The sequence below is a fragment of the Myzus persicae genome, unplaced genomic scaffold, assembly GCF_001856785.1.
Source record: "Myzus persicae strain clone G006 unplaced genomic scaffold, MPER_G0061.0, whole genome shotgun sequence".
Lineage (NCBI taxonomy): Eukaryota > Metazoa > Arthropoda > Insecta > Hemiptera > Aphididae > Myzus > Myzus persicae.
Genome location: NW_019102568.1, coordinates 220,253 through 237,512, shown reverse-complemented (window position 1 = coordinate 237,512; position 17,260 = coordinate 220,253). Strand labels below are relative to the sequence as shown.

The 17,260-nt window shown below is 35.4% G+C and overlaps 2 protein-coding genes across 3 annotated transcripts in view; both read right to left on the bottom strand.

Moving 5' to 3' along the window:
• The window catches only part of LOC111032586 (neuropeptide SIFamide receptor-like), a 45,600-nt gene extending 29,275 nt beyond the window's left edge, over positions 1–16,325 (bottom strand). Inside the window, exons 1-2 of one of the 2 annotated variants that reach the window (XM_022312966.1) lie at positions 16,023–16,325; positions 15,001–15,701 (exon numbers count right to left, since the gene is read on the bottom strand). In XM_022312966.1, coding sequence (XP_022168658.1) covers positions 15,001–15,463 — 463 coding nt within the window. In that variant the 5' untranslated portion in view covers positions 15,464–15,701; positions 16,023–16,325. The remainder of the gene's footprint in view (positions 1–15,000; positions 15,702–16,022) is intronic. The other variant, XM_022312967.1, reaches the window with a different exon arrangement.
• LOC111032587 lies at positions 10,273–11,594 on the bottom strand. Its single transcript, XM_022312968.1, has one exon. The coding sequence runs from the start codon at positions 11,209–11,211 to the stop codon at positions 10,273–10,275; it is 939 nt and encodes a 312-aa protein (XP_022168660.1). The 5' UTR covers positions 11,212–11,594.
• Positions 16,326–17,260: the final 935 nt, after the last annotated feature.

Sequence of the window (17,260 nt, the reverse complement as noted above, 5' to 3'; positions counted from 1 at the left end):
GAACACGGAGGACAAACAATATTACGTAACATATTATATTATTTCATGATAATTGGGCACCGCGGAATGCCAGTGCAAAATCATATTATTGAATAATGATCGATGGGATGCGTGTAGGTTATAATGATATCGACATAATACATAATATTATACGATCTTTGAGCTTAGGGTCATAATCTCTGACCCGTATAACAACAGTGTACCAATTCGTAGGGACTCACAACTATCACTATACATGTTTGTTATATAGTTACATACTCATGATAGATAGGTAATTGAGCTCCATAATATACGTATACCACACACACGTGGTGTACATATTGCAGTTCATAATACCTTTATATATAGGTACAACCTTACAAGACGATCCATTAAACCGGCCACGCTGATTTTCCCATATACGTTTTTGTGGTTTTGCAAAAACAAATTTTAAGAATTTATAGCGTAATATTTTCAAATAAAATAAATCCTACATTTTACTTTTTTTTTGTCACAAAGACCTTATGGTATGGTTTTAACTTTTTTTTTTTAAATTATAATAATCTATGATATTGATATTTCATAATCCAGAGCGTAATGGTTTTCGAAAAATGTAAAATTAAAATATTAAAATAATGCAGCAATGCTGTCGAGGTGGGTCTGTTTTGGTGGTTGCCTCCATCCCCCCGGGGATTTGGTCAATTTCTTGTAATGAATATAAATTTAAGATATTAAAAAAAATAATAAATTATGGCAATTATTAACAACAAATATTATAAACGTTTTGAAATATAAGAAGAATAAAACTCGAATAAACTTCGACAATCCTCGGCAAGATGGATGAAAACATTTTTTTTTGCACATTATTTTGTTCCATGGAACTATATTATTCTGCTCCGCCTGTTAGTTTTTTTTAAACTTCTACTGAACGAATGGTTTCTTATTTATAACTTATAAGCGTTTAAAGTTTAAATGACCAGAGTATAGTGCCCTTGCCGCTTCACCCTTGTTCAATAAATACAGTTTTTTTTATACAAAGTATAATATCAAGTTGGACCACTCTGAACAGACGAATACTATTATAGTCGGAGTAAATAGAATATTATTTGACCTCAATACCTCATGCATAGTAGTAGTCATAGAAACTACTCATAACCGTGTGGCGTGTGTATGATATAATAACATAGTTGAAGTCATACCGATATTACGCAAATGTACAGAAGTATTATAATGGTCCTTCGCAATAATACGTAGTCCAAAGTACCTATACTTACAGGGGCGTAATAAAAAGTAAAAAAAAAAACCAAAGATAAATATAATGTCATTTAAATATTCATCGATAACTGACAACACATTAGATTTACACGACACACGAACGACCAAAACCCGGTACAATACACTCATCAATAGCACATAATAACAAATTAAATAGGTAAATAAATAAATATGTAACGACGAAATTTATCCATGCATGCTAAAAATGCTCAATCGACAATGATTGATTATCTCTATTAGTAGGTAATGGCCAACGACTTATATAAATAATAAAATAATTCCATGCGCTGTGAAAACGAATTTAAATAAGACATAGGTAGGTACTAAAACTGTTTCAAAATCAAAAACTACATCAAGGACCTATGGGTAAGATTCTTTAGTAATCTACACAAGCGGCCCACAACATTTCGGATCGAATGTCCGTCCTAACAGTCGCAAACTCAAACGAGGTCATCCTTCACGATGCTTTAAATCAATCATATTATATAACAAATTATATAATATTGTTCAAATAATGTAAAAATTATTATTGCACTCTGTTAAACTATATTACATATCTAGTGATCTCGTATAGCCAACGATATCGGCCGATCAAAAAACGTCAACAATTTTAAATTCATACGCCTATGTTCGGATACGACGAAAATAACGAATTATAATGTTTTAAAAAGGCCGTACGACGGATCAAATTTTTCACGTATTGACGGTGGACGTTAAAAGCGTACGTGCGACGTGGTAAAGCTGCTGCAGCATACCGCGCTCAAGTCTCTGAGCGATTTTATAACCGATACAAGTACGTTCCTATTGTAAACACATACCGAAAACATTATACCCACAAGCATTCGTTGCACACAAGATGGATGGAAAGAGAGAGAAAACACGTGTGTGCGTTTTCCGGAGACGAAAATGAAAACGGCGTACAGCGGCAGCACAAGGTTAATCTCGAACAACGTAGCCGAGAGGGGCGATAAATCTACTGCTCGAGACCCGCCGAATTAAAACGTCACGATCTCGAGCGGAAAGAGTTATTTGTTGTATTCAATTAGATATATTTTTGCAGCTATAACGCCTCTCCCCCCCGTGGACAAGCTTATACGTATTTACGATGCGTTTGACGAGTTTTTTGGTACGCGTTGCGCAGGGCGCAGAAACATAACATATAGTTTTACTTTTGCTGTCCAAACGCCAACCTCCCAGGGACGAGACGTGTCGGAGGTTCAATACTATAAATAATCGCAGTCGGTATGTGGGTGTGCGCGTGCGCGATACGCAAAATTGTTATGACGTGCAATTCGCACATTATTGTTGTATCAATGTTTATCCAGATATTTCGCGATTGTAATATTACTATATTGTCTATAAAATTATACGTATATTTACATAATGTGACATCACAATATTGTGCATACACTGCAAACGGGTTTTATTTCGTGCCGACTTACAAATCGTACGAATGAGTTGCCGATCGGCCGCTATAAAAATTTAAGTAAATATTATAAATCTGTGATAGTGTTCGGTGGTGGTGCGATAGAAATAAAAAAAAAAAAAAATTAAAATAAACGAACTAATAAATTGATACACCTGTATTACTAAGAATATGGTTTTGAAATTTCAGTAAACTGAGAATAATATTTTCTAGAGTGTTTTACATAATACATTGAGAGTGGAGTTTTAACGTTTCCGAGTAATTTTTCTCTCCATATTATAATATTTATTTGAAGTAACAGCGAATATTTTTTTTTTTTTTTTATGCGGTACTTTGTATTATTCAAAACCGTTGAGGATATAATAGCTCTTTGTATTAAATTTCAAATTAAAATAAACTTAATACAACCTCTTTCAGAACAGTCTGTCACGTTACAAGAAAAATACAATGCATGTTATAGAAAAACGAAGATAATAATATGAAGTTGAAATTTTTTTCAAATCATTTCTTTGAAGCACCTGTATAATTTACAATTCGACGATACTATTTTGGAAATTCTCAAAACAATAATATTACAATAATCACGACTTGACGTTAAGTTCTCAATGATATTTCGGTATACCTATTATAGTTGTATTTACAAAATATAATTTCTTAATGACGTACCTATCATGTATCAATATTCTATCGACTACGGTTCTTATCAAACAATATCAGAAAGATCCATCAAAGTGTCGGCTTCATCAATCAAAAACTTTCTGATAACTTGGGAGTGGGATGGATTCAGCCTAATAAATCACGGAAGGCGTTTGTTGTGAAACTGGTTAAGGCCTAAGGGGTGTATATATTATTATAGGTACTAAAAACAGTCAGTAACACAATCATTTTCAATACCTCTCCGTACTGCAACACGAATAACAGTTTAGTTTATGACAAGTATTTTTGTGTTTTAGATAATCAATGTTGTCAGAGAGCTATTGGTTTTGAAATGATACATTGGACAACTAACGTGTAGGTTTTTACGACGTTTTTCCGGATACACTTTTGGGAGCAGTAAAAAGGCTTAAAAAGTTTTCCCTAGATTGCGGACTGGACATAGATGAGCGGCGGGTAGTTCTTCGGATTTTCCAGTACCTATACCAATTCGAGGAGAGCACCGCGAAAACTGGCAAATAAGGTCAAAGAAAGATAAACAAATATTCGTTTTAGACAAAACATGACGAATTGTGTTCGAACCAAATACGGCTGCGGTATCGCTTTTCGAATGCATAATAACTCATCGTCGCTTTCTAATTTGAGCATACGCATTCGGCGACCCACACGGCTCACCGCAGTATCACACTTTTTATACTACTCTCTTGTGTTAACACTGGACAATAAGGTTTCAACAATTACATTATGATTCTCAATGACCGAAAACAACTGGAGAGAATAAAATATTATAATCGTACAGAATAATATTATACTACGTCGAATGGCAACTTAGGTGGCGTATAATAAACACATCAGTTTCACGTCAAGTAATTAAGCCACCTATTGTAGAATATACAGTGTACACTGCGCAGTAATGTTCTCTAAAGTCGTGAATAATGCGTTTTCAAATAAAAAAAAACCAAAAAGGACAAAATGGAAAATGATAAATCGTGTCGTAGATCAACAATAGAGTAGTTTAATACATTATCCGTCATTTGCTAGGGTATACTCGCACATGGAAATTTGGCAACGTAACAGTTATGCGAAGACCCACCGCAATAAATCATCCCTTATTCTCTTCCCTAAACATGAACACACGCCGCTCGCTGCTGTATTATGTAGACGTCAAATCTGTTCCTATATAATTTAACGTGTTGAATTCTGTTGAATATTCATACAAGGCGTGCGATTCATATTCTATGGTACGTTTTGTTTCTTTCATTTTTAATGAAATAATAATATATTATATTGACAGCTTATTACACGCGCTTGCAGTAAATTCCAACGACGTCGTTACTATATTTTTTATGTATGGGTTTTTTGTTTATGCGATTTTATAAAACTGTCACACTGTAATATTATACTATGTACCGTCCTAATCATGACCATATAAACTCACAATTCCACGTTAGTGAGCGAAAATAAAATCGAACAGCCCGCCTTAAAAACACCATGCTTATCAAAGTTTGCCGGAATTAATATAATTATTAATTGTTTGAAATAATATGTATTTGGATTTTTTCACGCATATTTTCATTGCACCGCCCCGTGTTATTTTTGTTTCATACCGTTTTACAGGTTAATTTATTCGGTCATAGACGTCTGCTACCACCCAAAGCTCTGCGTTTCGAAAGAAAACAACAATTCATAGTCATAGCCTGCATCTATACTCCCCCCTGCTCCTGATCCTGCTCCTCTTGCTCCTCCTCGTCCTATCCGCTTAACGTTATAATATGAATGTCTAGCGCTGTGCGTTCGCAATTTACTCGAATAATCTCTCTACAGCCGATCCTGAATAAATGCGTCCGCCTTGTTCCATTCGTCGCCCCGCGGCAAACACGAGATCGGCACTTTACAAGGCGAAACTCCTGCCACCTCCCCCTAAGCGATTTCACCCCGCGGAACAATAACACACACCGTAATAATATAATCGCATTATAATAATATTATATCGCCGCACACAACACGCGAACCTAATATAATATACAATATAATATTATAACGACATACAGCCTCGTGCAGAGCAATTATTATTATTATTTATACAAGTCGAAAGTTCATGTTTCGATCGACCCCCGTCGTCGGACGATCGCCTCTGGGTGTTCGCACTACCGACGAGAGACGTCGTGTCACACTCAGCCAACGCGTCGCCGAAGCGTAACCGGAAGTGGCGTTCGTCTGCGGCGGACACGTGCCCTTGCAGGAAGTACACTTTTTCGGGAAAACGCCGTTACACTTGGCCCAACGCGCATAAAATCTGTGCGTTACGGCATGTACGGCGTTTTGCCGAAACATCGCAAACCAGAGTGACCGAATTATCATTACCCATACATCAATCGCGCGCCAAAACATTCGTAAAATATTTAATGAATACCCATATTATGTAGGTAAAATAAATAGTAACAGATATCGGTGTAATAGCTTTACATTGTTGTATTGTTATAACGTTTCGACAGAAGCAGTGACGGGAACATACCAAAAACACTACCTATATTCATTATTCATATAATAATATGTATCGAAACCCGTTGCATTCGTTCGAGTGAAAATTAATTAACGGTATTGCGCCAGTCCTGTTCGTTTCGGTTAATACAATTGGGTACCGGCGAAAAACTTTCGACGTTTCCAACTGTCTGCCTCGCCGATATTATAATGTGAGATATAATAATTTATGGTTTTAAACGATGAAACTGCAGTATATATATATATATATATACCCACTGGGGATTATCCACCGCATACTTTAGCTGTATTACAACATTGAGTTGTTAAATATTTTCAACTATTATGATTGTAATCCAATTCGGCACCGTCAATGATATACACAATTAATGTTGTATGATCGAGCCATTTTACGAAGTTAGGCTCTTCTACGCGAGTTTTGTTCTGCTGAAACAGAAATAAAAAAACTATACGATAGTTTGTGTTAGGGCCAACACATACTGCACCATACCCCAGTAAAAACTGCATTAAGATTGTAAAATATGATTTATGACAACTGCAATGTAGTTATAATGCTGCTATAGTTGTACGCACTCAAAAAGTTATTGCTGCGCACGTCTAAACTCCTCAAGTAAAATATGTATTATAAAGGATCCCGTGTAACGTGCTTTTTTTTATCTTATTAAATGTATATACTCTAATCAGTAATCATTTACCGCCTATTTGTAGTAAATCGGTATTCAATAGCTATCCTATATTGTACATCGTATTTATAACAAACACTTTCTGTTTTATTGTAATACGACTTCTGAAAAAAAACACATATGAATGTTTGGGGTACATACTCCAAAATGTATCGAAACGTTAGTAAAACAAACTGCTTTTATAGTCAATATTTTCGAGATATATACGTATAGTCAAAATATGGAAGTACAATTAAAGTATTATCTTTTCAAGTCTTATAAAAGTTAAGACACTGCAACATTACACAGTTTATCATAAGAAAACAATTTACTAACAATCGTAATTCGTGAAATCAATTAATTTGGAGCTGGTTTTTAAAATTATCATTATAATATTGGTATTCTCGTATTGAGTTTTAGGTCTTAGAAATTTAAATTGCAGATTGTAAAAACATTGTTCAACAAATATTTAAAAGACTTTACTTGGATAAGAAAAAAATCAATATCTTATTACATTTATATAGTCTAAAAAACAAAATTATAATACGAATGCTACTGCCTGGAATATATTTGTTCTCGTGAGTTTTTCGTTGCCATTTTTAATCTCTTTAAAAACTATTGCAATATATAATAGTCTTTAAGAAATAACTATTGTTTAACTAGGTACATAAACTATACCAAAATAAATAAAATATAAAGTTAATAAATCCTTCCATTTCTTTGAGTTGGAATTAATTTGTCAACAAGAAAGTAAAACAGCGGTTAAGTCATAAAATTGTTCAACACGTTATTAATATTATTTTATACTTTTTTATATCATATCGATATGTGTACATATATTATTTTGATACATCATACTAAGCTCATAAGAAACCGATGGCTTTTATTGGTATGAATCGACAATTAATTGATAATTATTGTTTCAATCACTTACAAATTATTATACATTTTATCTAATATATAACAATAGTCTGCAGTGGTCTTGGAATGCTTAAAGATACCCGTAATTATAACAAACACGGTGAGCAACAATAAATAATATAATAATATTCCAACAATGACACTATAGACCACATTGTGAAATTGCACAGACAGCAATAATAATAATAATTGTTATTATCTGATCAGAACTTTTCAATGATACATTGAACTCCATGACACGAACGCTCAGCAATTACCCACATTTTTTCACTTTTCCGCAAATCCTGTGCGGCCAGAATGCATTGTCGGGTAATTGACAAGTCCAAATCACGAATAAATCAAATTTTTAACTCTGAGTATTCGTTTTGCTTCCACCGAACTGATGATAATACAATATTTTAGTAAAATGTCAACGATGATTGCGAGGACCGTGGTAAAACCATGTGTAATTATTATAATATGCCTATTTTATACGTCCTAAATGTAAGACGCCGATTTTAAGTATTTTTTCGAATGACTAAAGAACCAGCTGACATCACTAATTTATTCAATTATACAAAACGTTATGTATTCAAATTTCAAAACCAGCGCTTATGATATTTATTGGCAGACCTATACCGCAACAGCAAATTAGATTGTACATGAAAGCCATATAGAGTAAAATACCCATTCGAGTGTTTAACTTATTATCTTGTTTAACATTAAAAATTAATAACAATAATACTTGCTAATAAAACGATGGTATTGAAAGAGATTGTACACAGAGTATTTGCATAAAAGATCATATAGTAGACATAATTAAAGGAGATACATTTAAGATGACTGATGGCTGCTAATGAAAGAGTATTATTATTTGTATTTTTTGTAACAAGGTATTTCATTATACTATGGTGGTCGTATTCGGTTTTCTAACAAATTTAAAACAATGTAAATAAATTATAAATATCGTCGCAAAGAGAATACATTTATTTTTTACATCAACAAGACACAATGAAAATCTTATTCCGTATCAAATATTCCGAAAAGTTGAAAAGTTAAATAATAACAGTAAGTGTCTTTTTCGTAAACTCAGTTGGTGAAATGGGGGGAACGTTGGTTTTTGTTATTGCATTTCGATCGGACTACATTTTGAAATGGCCGACTATTCGGGTCATGGTCTTGTAAATATGGCATATTATTATTTTTTCAAGAAGACAGACGCGCACACATTGAACGTAACATTGAACTATTGACATTCGTGTAAGTTGTAAATGCATAGGCTGCACATTGCACGGGTCAGGGAGAGTAGTTTTACAAGATTTCCTCTGCGACGTTGTAATGCATCTATGTATGGAAACTGAAAAGAAAAGCTCTGCAGATAATATCCTGGAAATTAGCACGTATATGTATACCTCAACCTTCCCGAATTCCATAGTGTTGCTCCAAAACGCATCAGCTGCCTATGTAATAATATTAAACTTTACGTAAATGGCGTTGTCGGTGTAATAAACGGTATAGGCAAAGTCGTTGAGCAAAGGTTTAGCTCGAACCATTGACAATAAGAGTAAAATCTCTGCATAATTTTTATATTGTGTCACAAGACGGGCAGTATAACGATAAGGCGGTGTATATATCGGTTTGAGTAAATATAACACGATATGATTCGTTTTACGCGTTCGGGAGTTGGTGGGGGGGGGGTCTAAAACAATTAAACTTCCCCGTATCGTTTTTCCACCACAGCGTACGATAGTGTTCAATCGAGACGAAATATTTAGTACAAGAACATAATAGATATGGGAATAAATAAAATATATAGGGATCGGATTCTCGGGAAAAAATGATTAAATCGTCGTCGACTGCAGTAATAGCCGCACATTATGGTCGGTAAACCAGTGTTGTAAACAAAACACTCGTATCGTTTATGTGGATAGTAAAAACAATGAGTCCACATAAATATATAATATTTTTATTGCTCTTGTAAAATGATTCCTCTGCATTCAATATATAATAGGTATACACACGTCGTTTGGCAAAATTGACTACGATTCGGTCGATAAAAGCAAAACGAGAAAAAACCGTCACCGCTCGTCCGTTGATCTATCGAGGTAATAATTTATTATATTTGACCAATTATTACAGTATAATAATATGGTACTAACCTTTAACGAAAAAATAGTGAAGGATATTATTAAGTGTCCAGGGCGTATCACTATATAACAATATAAATTGGAATTTCCAAATGATAAAGTCTTGAAAAATGAACTAATAAGCGCTTAAATATTATTATTATGGCCGGACTGAATACGGGGCAGACCAATCGATAGGATACACGTCAATTGATCGTAAACAATTGATCGTGCGACAATTGACCGCAAACAATTGATCGCAAGCCAATTGACCGCAATTACAATTTACCGCACGACAATTGATCGGAAAATCAGGAATCGGAATCAGTAATAATTTTTAATTTGAATATATAAATATATTACATTAAGGTAGATATTTAATAAAAAATGTTGGTATATAAAAATTATACGTAATATTTTTTTAAATAAAAACATTTAATGAACCTACATATAATTGAATATAAATAATAATAATAATAAATATGTCACCCAATGGCCTTTGTTGCCGCGGGTTATCTAATGAAAAAAAAAAAAAATAATAATAATAATAATAAATACATTAAGGTAGGTCACGTATAATATATAAGAATTAAACACTAAATATTAAACTTGCAATTGAAAATTGTATGCAATGCCACGAAGAAAATCTTCAATATTTGTATAATTGCTATAATTGGTACATATTTTTTTGATTTTAGCCGCTCTATCTCGGTAAATTTTTTTTTTTTGGAGGCTCATTGCCACCTACTTACTGCTCGATTTTGAATCTGTTTATGCTCTCTTCTTTTTTTAATGCATCTATAAACCGCCAAATTGAAGGATGCTTACCATTTATAAGTGATGTGAAACAATTGTGCCACCCTTCTATAGCATTATTTGTTGTAGCTAAATCTTGGATTACTCTCGAAAAACAATTCCATAATGTGATTGCATATTTTGGTGGTTTTCTTTTTCCTCTCCTATCTAATTTTCCTACCCATGTATTCTCGAAATAATCCAACAGCGGCGCCAGTAGATCCTCATTATCTGTGTAGTAACTTGTAGCTAGTAGTGCATCATAACATTTAATTACATCTGCTTCTGGAATAAATGCTAATGCGGGTAGCATTCGAATTCTTAATGATAACTCTGGATCATTTCGATAAGTTGTCTGTAGGCCCAATTCTTGTACATGACGCCAAATGCATTGCGACATATGAAAAAAACAACCTTTTATCTCTGTATCACAAAACTCCATTTCGATAGCATTTAAAGCTGCTCTTTCATAATCTATCATAATACTTTTTGGATTTAAATTTGGTTTCAGTGATTTTAAAATTTCAAACATGTGACGGTAAGTTTTTTCTTTTTTATCTGGCAGTAATATGTAAACACTAGGAATAACGTTGGAATAATACACCCCGTGTATAGTATATAACTGAGAAAAAATAGGGGGTGCCACTGAAAATGTTCCGTCGCAAAACCAATTATCACATTCGCTCATAAAATCTAAATTTTGTTGAGTTGTAAATATTAAAATACGAGATTCAGTAGGACCACTATCGAATTTTAAAAATAATTCGCCATTAGAGTTATACCTATATTGATCTGGTATAATAAATTCAAAATTACTTGGATTAGCCGGTGCAGCTTCCTCCTTTTGGCGCAAACGTTGAATTGTCCTTTTCAAGGTATTAACACTCGACATTTCCGCGGAAACTGCACTTGTTACCTAATTTAGTTTAATTTTCATAATTAATATTTTATCCATTTCTATGCCACTAAAATATGAATTACCTGCATAACTGTGTTTCCTAAAACTGAATGTGTGCTGAGAGTTGTTTGTGATGCATTTTTCTTTAAAATTGAAATAACTTTTTTTGCTTCGATTTTTGCTGCATTTGGAACGTGATTATTATGTTCAATATATTTGGTGACTTTTTCGTCTATTACGTGTACACGACCTTTACAGTGATTTTTTTTGTATTCTGAACATTTCCAATATATTTTATTTTCATGTTCTCGTTCTTTTACGTGTAAAAAACCTTGATAAATAAGTAAATACTTATTTTTTTCGCTTAATACGTACTCTAAAGCCATAATCTATGAACAATACTTCAGCTGCACGAAGTTATTAGCATACTGATTGGGATTGTGTCAGTACGTTATGTCCATCGAATAATATTACGAAAAATTCCTATTCACCTTGCACTATGAAATAACTTAAAGCTATTTTTGCGATCAATTGTCGTGCGGTCAATTGTAATTGCGGTCAATTGGCTTGCGATCAATAGTTTACGATCAATTGTCGCGCGGTCAATTGCTTACGATAAATTGACGGTACACCCAATCGATATTCCGAAGCAGATATGCGATAGATCCACTAATAAACAAAAATGTGTACAGTGTGCATTGTGCATTCTATACAAATACTGAATTCCGTTATTCTGTAAATTCAGAAAATCAGATAAACTCAACGTTTTTAAATAATATTATATAACTGTAGATGAATTATAGCAATTAAGTATCTCACTAATTATTATAGAACAGACGCAATAATAATTATAATCATCTGAAAATATGGAGAAATTATCTATAATTAGGATTGAAATATTTTTACGAATTTTAAATTACGTTTAAATTTACGGCACGGCACTATAATATTGTATATGACCTTGGCAAAAAGACACTAATTAACTTCAGAAATAACAATACTTTTTTTCTCATCGTCGTTGACAATGTTAAAAAAAATTCAAAATGCCATCGAATGAAATTAAAGAATCTAATTTGGAATTATTACGTTCGAAACCGCATCGCTTTTTGTGGCTCAGGTGCAATTTGGACTACCGACTTTGAATATTTTAGCATTTTGCGTCATTCACGTCTACAATAACGAGTATTTCACGCTTGTACCGAACATATTTTGTTAGATTACAATTTCATAATAATTACAGTAATAAACTGTAACGACTAACCATAGATATATGATACGTACAGCGATCGACCGGATACGTTATGTATAAAATATGTATGGTAATAATAATGGTAATAACAGGTTAGGTTGGGCAATTTATTTTAGTAGATTGGCAGTGTTATATCAATGAATATTCGGATAAAGGCACTTGCTATACAGCAGGCTGGCGACCAGATCATTAAAAATCGAGCGTGATTGAATGTGGGTTAAATCGTAACGCAAGTGTAGAAACATTAAGAAATAGCAGTTCACAAATACATAATCACTTTGAAAAAACGGATTTGATTGCGTCAAAACAAAAAAAAAAAAAAAACAATAATAATAAGTTTCATATTATTATGGGTTGTAGCAAAATGAGAAATTATCGGAAACTCGATTTGCGCGGCAGGGTGGTTAGGCAATTTTACCACCGAGCTTTAATGGACCCAACATAAAACATTAAAAGATAGAGGTCTTTAAACATAACTATATATGTAGTTCGAATTTTAAGTGGCCAAATGTAAACTTCGCGTGGCCCAAATGACGCCACTGCCGCCGAACAAGTAGTCCTTGAGTTGACTGTAAAATACGTATGCTTTGAACATAACCTAACCTAACCGTACTGTGTCCGTCTTGATTGTATTTAAATGACATTGTGAGACAATAATATAATAATTAAATGCTTTCACCGAAGGCTGACAGCGGCTAAGAGATAATATTATTTTTTTTATGCGATATACTTATTATTATTGTAAATTCTTAACGTTTGAATTTAATTGAAAACTAACCATTTTAACTCCCGTCCCGCGTGCACCGTAATCGTTTTACAACCGACATTGAAAGCACACAATAAAAAGAAAGAAGGCTTTTGTTTTATTTTTTACAATAAATATTAGATACGTTGAAAATAGTTGTTTTTGGATTAGCCATTCGCGTTATTAATGGTTTCAGTTTCGTTTTCACGGGTTATAAATCGAAAATTGGTTTTATCGATAAATAAATTAAACAAAAGTGGCACATACATATGCATAGGTATCAGTGATCAGTCAACCGTTGTCAGTCGTCCGCTACATAACAAATTACTTGTTTTAGTTAAAGTAATAATATTGTAAAAACAAATTAAATTTACTTGGTAATTAGTAATTACTAACGGACGAGTGGCAACATCATCATTTATTTTAACGTATGTATTAATACATAGGTACGCAAACTGAGATTTTAAATTAACGACGCGTACGCAAAGATAGAGTTTACCAAAATTAATCAGGACCGTTCTACTCATAATTACGTGTGCTTAAAACACCCAAAGTTCCACATATATTAATCAATTACGTTGTACTTTAATTAGTAAGCGACGGTATTTAAAGCCATATTAACGCTTTTCCGATCATTCCAGTCATTGTTTATTACCACTAGAATCTATGTTAAGCGTAATCGAACAAAATTCACTATGGGCTTTGTACTTTGCACATAATATTCTAAACTTGCAATTGGTCGAATCGACGTGGTAATGTATACTTATGGGGCCTCACTTTGCCGAACCTCCCTCCCAAACGATACGACTACACACGACAGCAAATGAGCTTCATAGTAAAGTTTTTTGTTTTTTTTATAGGACATTATATTACGAGTACCTGAAAATTGAGTTAACAGTTTAAACAGAGTCTGATTTTCATAGACAAACATGAATTTTCTATCTTGCTTTCTAGATTTTGTATAGGGAACTAAATTGTATTTAAAATATAATATATGAATCTCGTTCGAAGAAGGAATTCATTAAAACCTTTAACAATTCTATTATTCTGTCGATTGACCCGAACGAACCCTATCACGAACCTTCACAATCTCCACTAAATTGTGCAAAACAGAATTGCATCAAACGTTTCTATAATAATTATTGATACACTTTATTTTAATATTCTATTGATCATTGGGAATGGTTTTCTCTCAACTCACCAGCTTATATACTTAAGAGGTACATTAGCATTATTATTAGCATATCGAATATTCTAGTTTCGTCTGTGTATTACGTTCCGAGAACATTTGTTTTGTATTAAATATTGTAATATATACAATTATGTTGTAGGTACGTTGCGGAACGTCTTTACTTTGTGTACAATTAGTGGTACATCCTTAATGTTTTTTTTCGTCAAGACTATAGACTGGAATTTATATTTTTCTAGGTAAGGTTATCAAATCTTATAAATCGGTCTCCGGATTTAAATAAGTCAAACAAAAAATCGTTGACCCTAATACCTCACCCTCGTACGCGTGACGGGGAGAGGGATTTTCGTCGGAGAAAAAGACAAGATACTCGCGCCGCGTCTCCCCCCCCCCCCTCCACCGGTTGGCGTTTTCTGATCACGTCCTTACGGGTCTTAACAACATCGTACGCAGGTGTACAAGGCACTACACTCATAATACCACATACATCTGCGAGTAAACAGGACGCGCGTAAAATATTAAAAAATAAAATCTTAATACGATTTATTATTCACAAACGAAAACGCGCAAATCGGATTGAATTTAGCAGAGAGGACTCACGGACATAGATGTTGGACAGGAGCGTGGCCGGCAGGCAGAAGACAAGCACCAGTATGTCGGCCACTGCCAGGTTGACGATGAAATAGTTGGTGACGTTGCGCATCCTGGGCGACCGGCAGACCACGGACACCACCAGCAGGTTGCCGACCAGCCCGACCAGGAACACCATGGTGTACGCGAAACAGTAAACGGCCGTCATGGCGGGGCTGTGCCTGTACCATAGCTCGCCGGGACCGATGCCACCAGAACCGCCTGCCCCGGAACCACCGCCCATCCCGGAACCGTCGTCCTCGTCGTCGTCGACGGACGTACCGGAACCGTCGCCACGACTTCCAGAACCGTCGCCGGAACCGTGCGACGACACGGTGGACGCTACGGCCGACGAATCGGTGGACGTGACCGGCGCCAGCATGTCGAACAGCGAGTTTCCCAGCATGTCCATCAGGCCCGGTTCGATGACCATCTTTGACCTACTGCTCGTCCCACACTCTTCGACGATCCAAATCCACTGCCCTCGGTCCTCTTCTGCTGCGGTGGTATGTTATTGTTGTGAACTCGGTCGATGAGCGTTAGTAATGATACCACACCGGATACCGGCGATACCACAGGGTTACCCGGCCGCCAAAGACGATATCATCGTCGTTCGTCCGGATTGATAGTCTGTGCAGAGCAACACCGCTGCAGTGCTGCAGGTGGTGTACCTATAATACGTATAGATTATACCATAAAATATAATATTATAGAGTTCCTACAAATTTGGGGGGGGGGAAGAACCCACTTAGTGCCCACTTAATAATATATTAATTTATATATTCCAAAACAGTAAGTTGTCGCGATATTATACAGGTGTACCGCTTGTGCACCATATATGGGTCGTCGCACTGCGATACGGAAATACTGCGAGTAGATATGACCGTTATGCTATAGTTTTGGTATGATAGTAGACATGTATTATTATTATTAAATAGGGACACAATATTTGTCTCTTTGTGCAGTCTATTCTCGACAATGTAGTTACTTACCGCTGATATATTTTTGGACAGGTACCTGTTGCTGAGTCTCGGGACAACACTTTATGTGATATAAACACACAATAGTCGTTCGCAACGTTTACGTCACTGTACGTGTGGACAGCTCGAAACGTGCACAATGTAACAAATAATAAACAAAAAATATATATATATATAATATATTATAATGTGCACGGGCGCATATATATTATTATCGTTACGATTAATATCAGCGGTGCTGATACGACGTGAAGGGTGAACGTCCGGTTCGGCGGGTAAAACGTCCGTACGGCGTGGCGCTCGGCGACCGTGTGGCGTGCGTACGTTTTCGGTTTTGCGGAACTCCCGGGCGGTTCCGCTGCCGTATATCCTTCGCCGCCGCCGCCGCCGCCGCCACCCCCCAACCCCGCGGTACCCTTCGACCAACCCCTAACAGGCCGTCGCTCTACAACCACCCCTCCGGGGCCCCCAGGCTGCGGGGGGACGACACCTCCGTCGTTGCTTTTCTCTTTTTTTACACGCTACATCACAATATAATATATATCTATCCGTATATAATATGTATATGTTTACATAGGCGGCTCGGCCAGGCGGCCACCATATAGTGTTACCGTTCCGCGAGCGATATTCTCGCTAGCAATCGTTTTTATTCATTCGATTTTTATTTTTTATCTTCTTTCTGGCCGAAGCGCGAAGGATGTTCCCGTCGAATTAACCGTAATGACGAGTGTGTGTATATGTTGCAGGTGTTTGTAATTATTGTTATTATCTCTCCCCCCCCCCCTCTTGCTTTGAACGCTTTTCGCTTAGACGTCGAACGCAGGATCGCTCGAAAAGTTGTACTTAGGTACCCCACACAAATCGAGTCTGAGCCAGTGGCGGCTCGTGCCTAGGTGTCTAGGTGTGCGCTGGGTATTGAAAAAGGGTGAAAAAAATGTTATCTGTTAAACTCTATTTATTCTAATTGGACTTGACTAAAATTTTTTTAAAAGAATTTCGGAACAGTTGCACACCATCACTTTAAACATCACGAGTCCGTCACTGTGTGCACCACCAAATATTTTACCTACGAGTCGCCACTGGTCTCAGTTCTGGGCAGATCGTGGTCTTTATGATCTATAATATTCTATCGCCAATATTTAAATACAAGGTTAAATGTTTCACCCGTCGCTTTCCTAAAAATAGCGCACTGCAAATTGAAAATACATAAAATAATCTCAAGCAAAGATTATAGAGTTAGGTAGCGAAAA

Coding starts and splice junctions, on each gene's coding strand:
- LOC111032587 (XM_022312968.1), bottom strand. CDS start 11,211: ATGTCGAGTGTTAATACCTTGAAAAGGACAATTCAACGTTTGCGCCAA.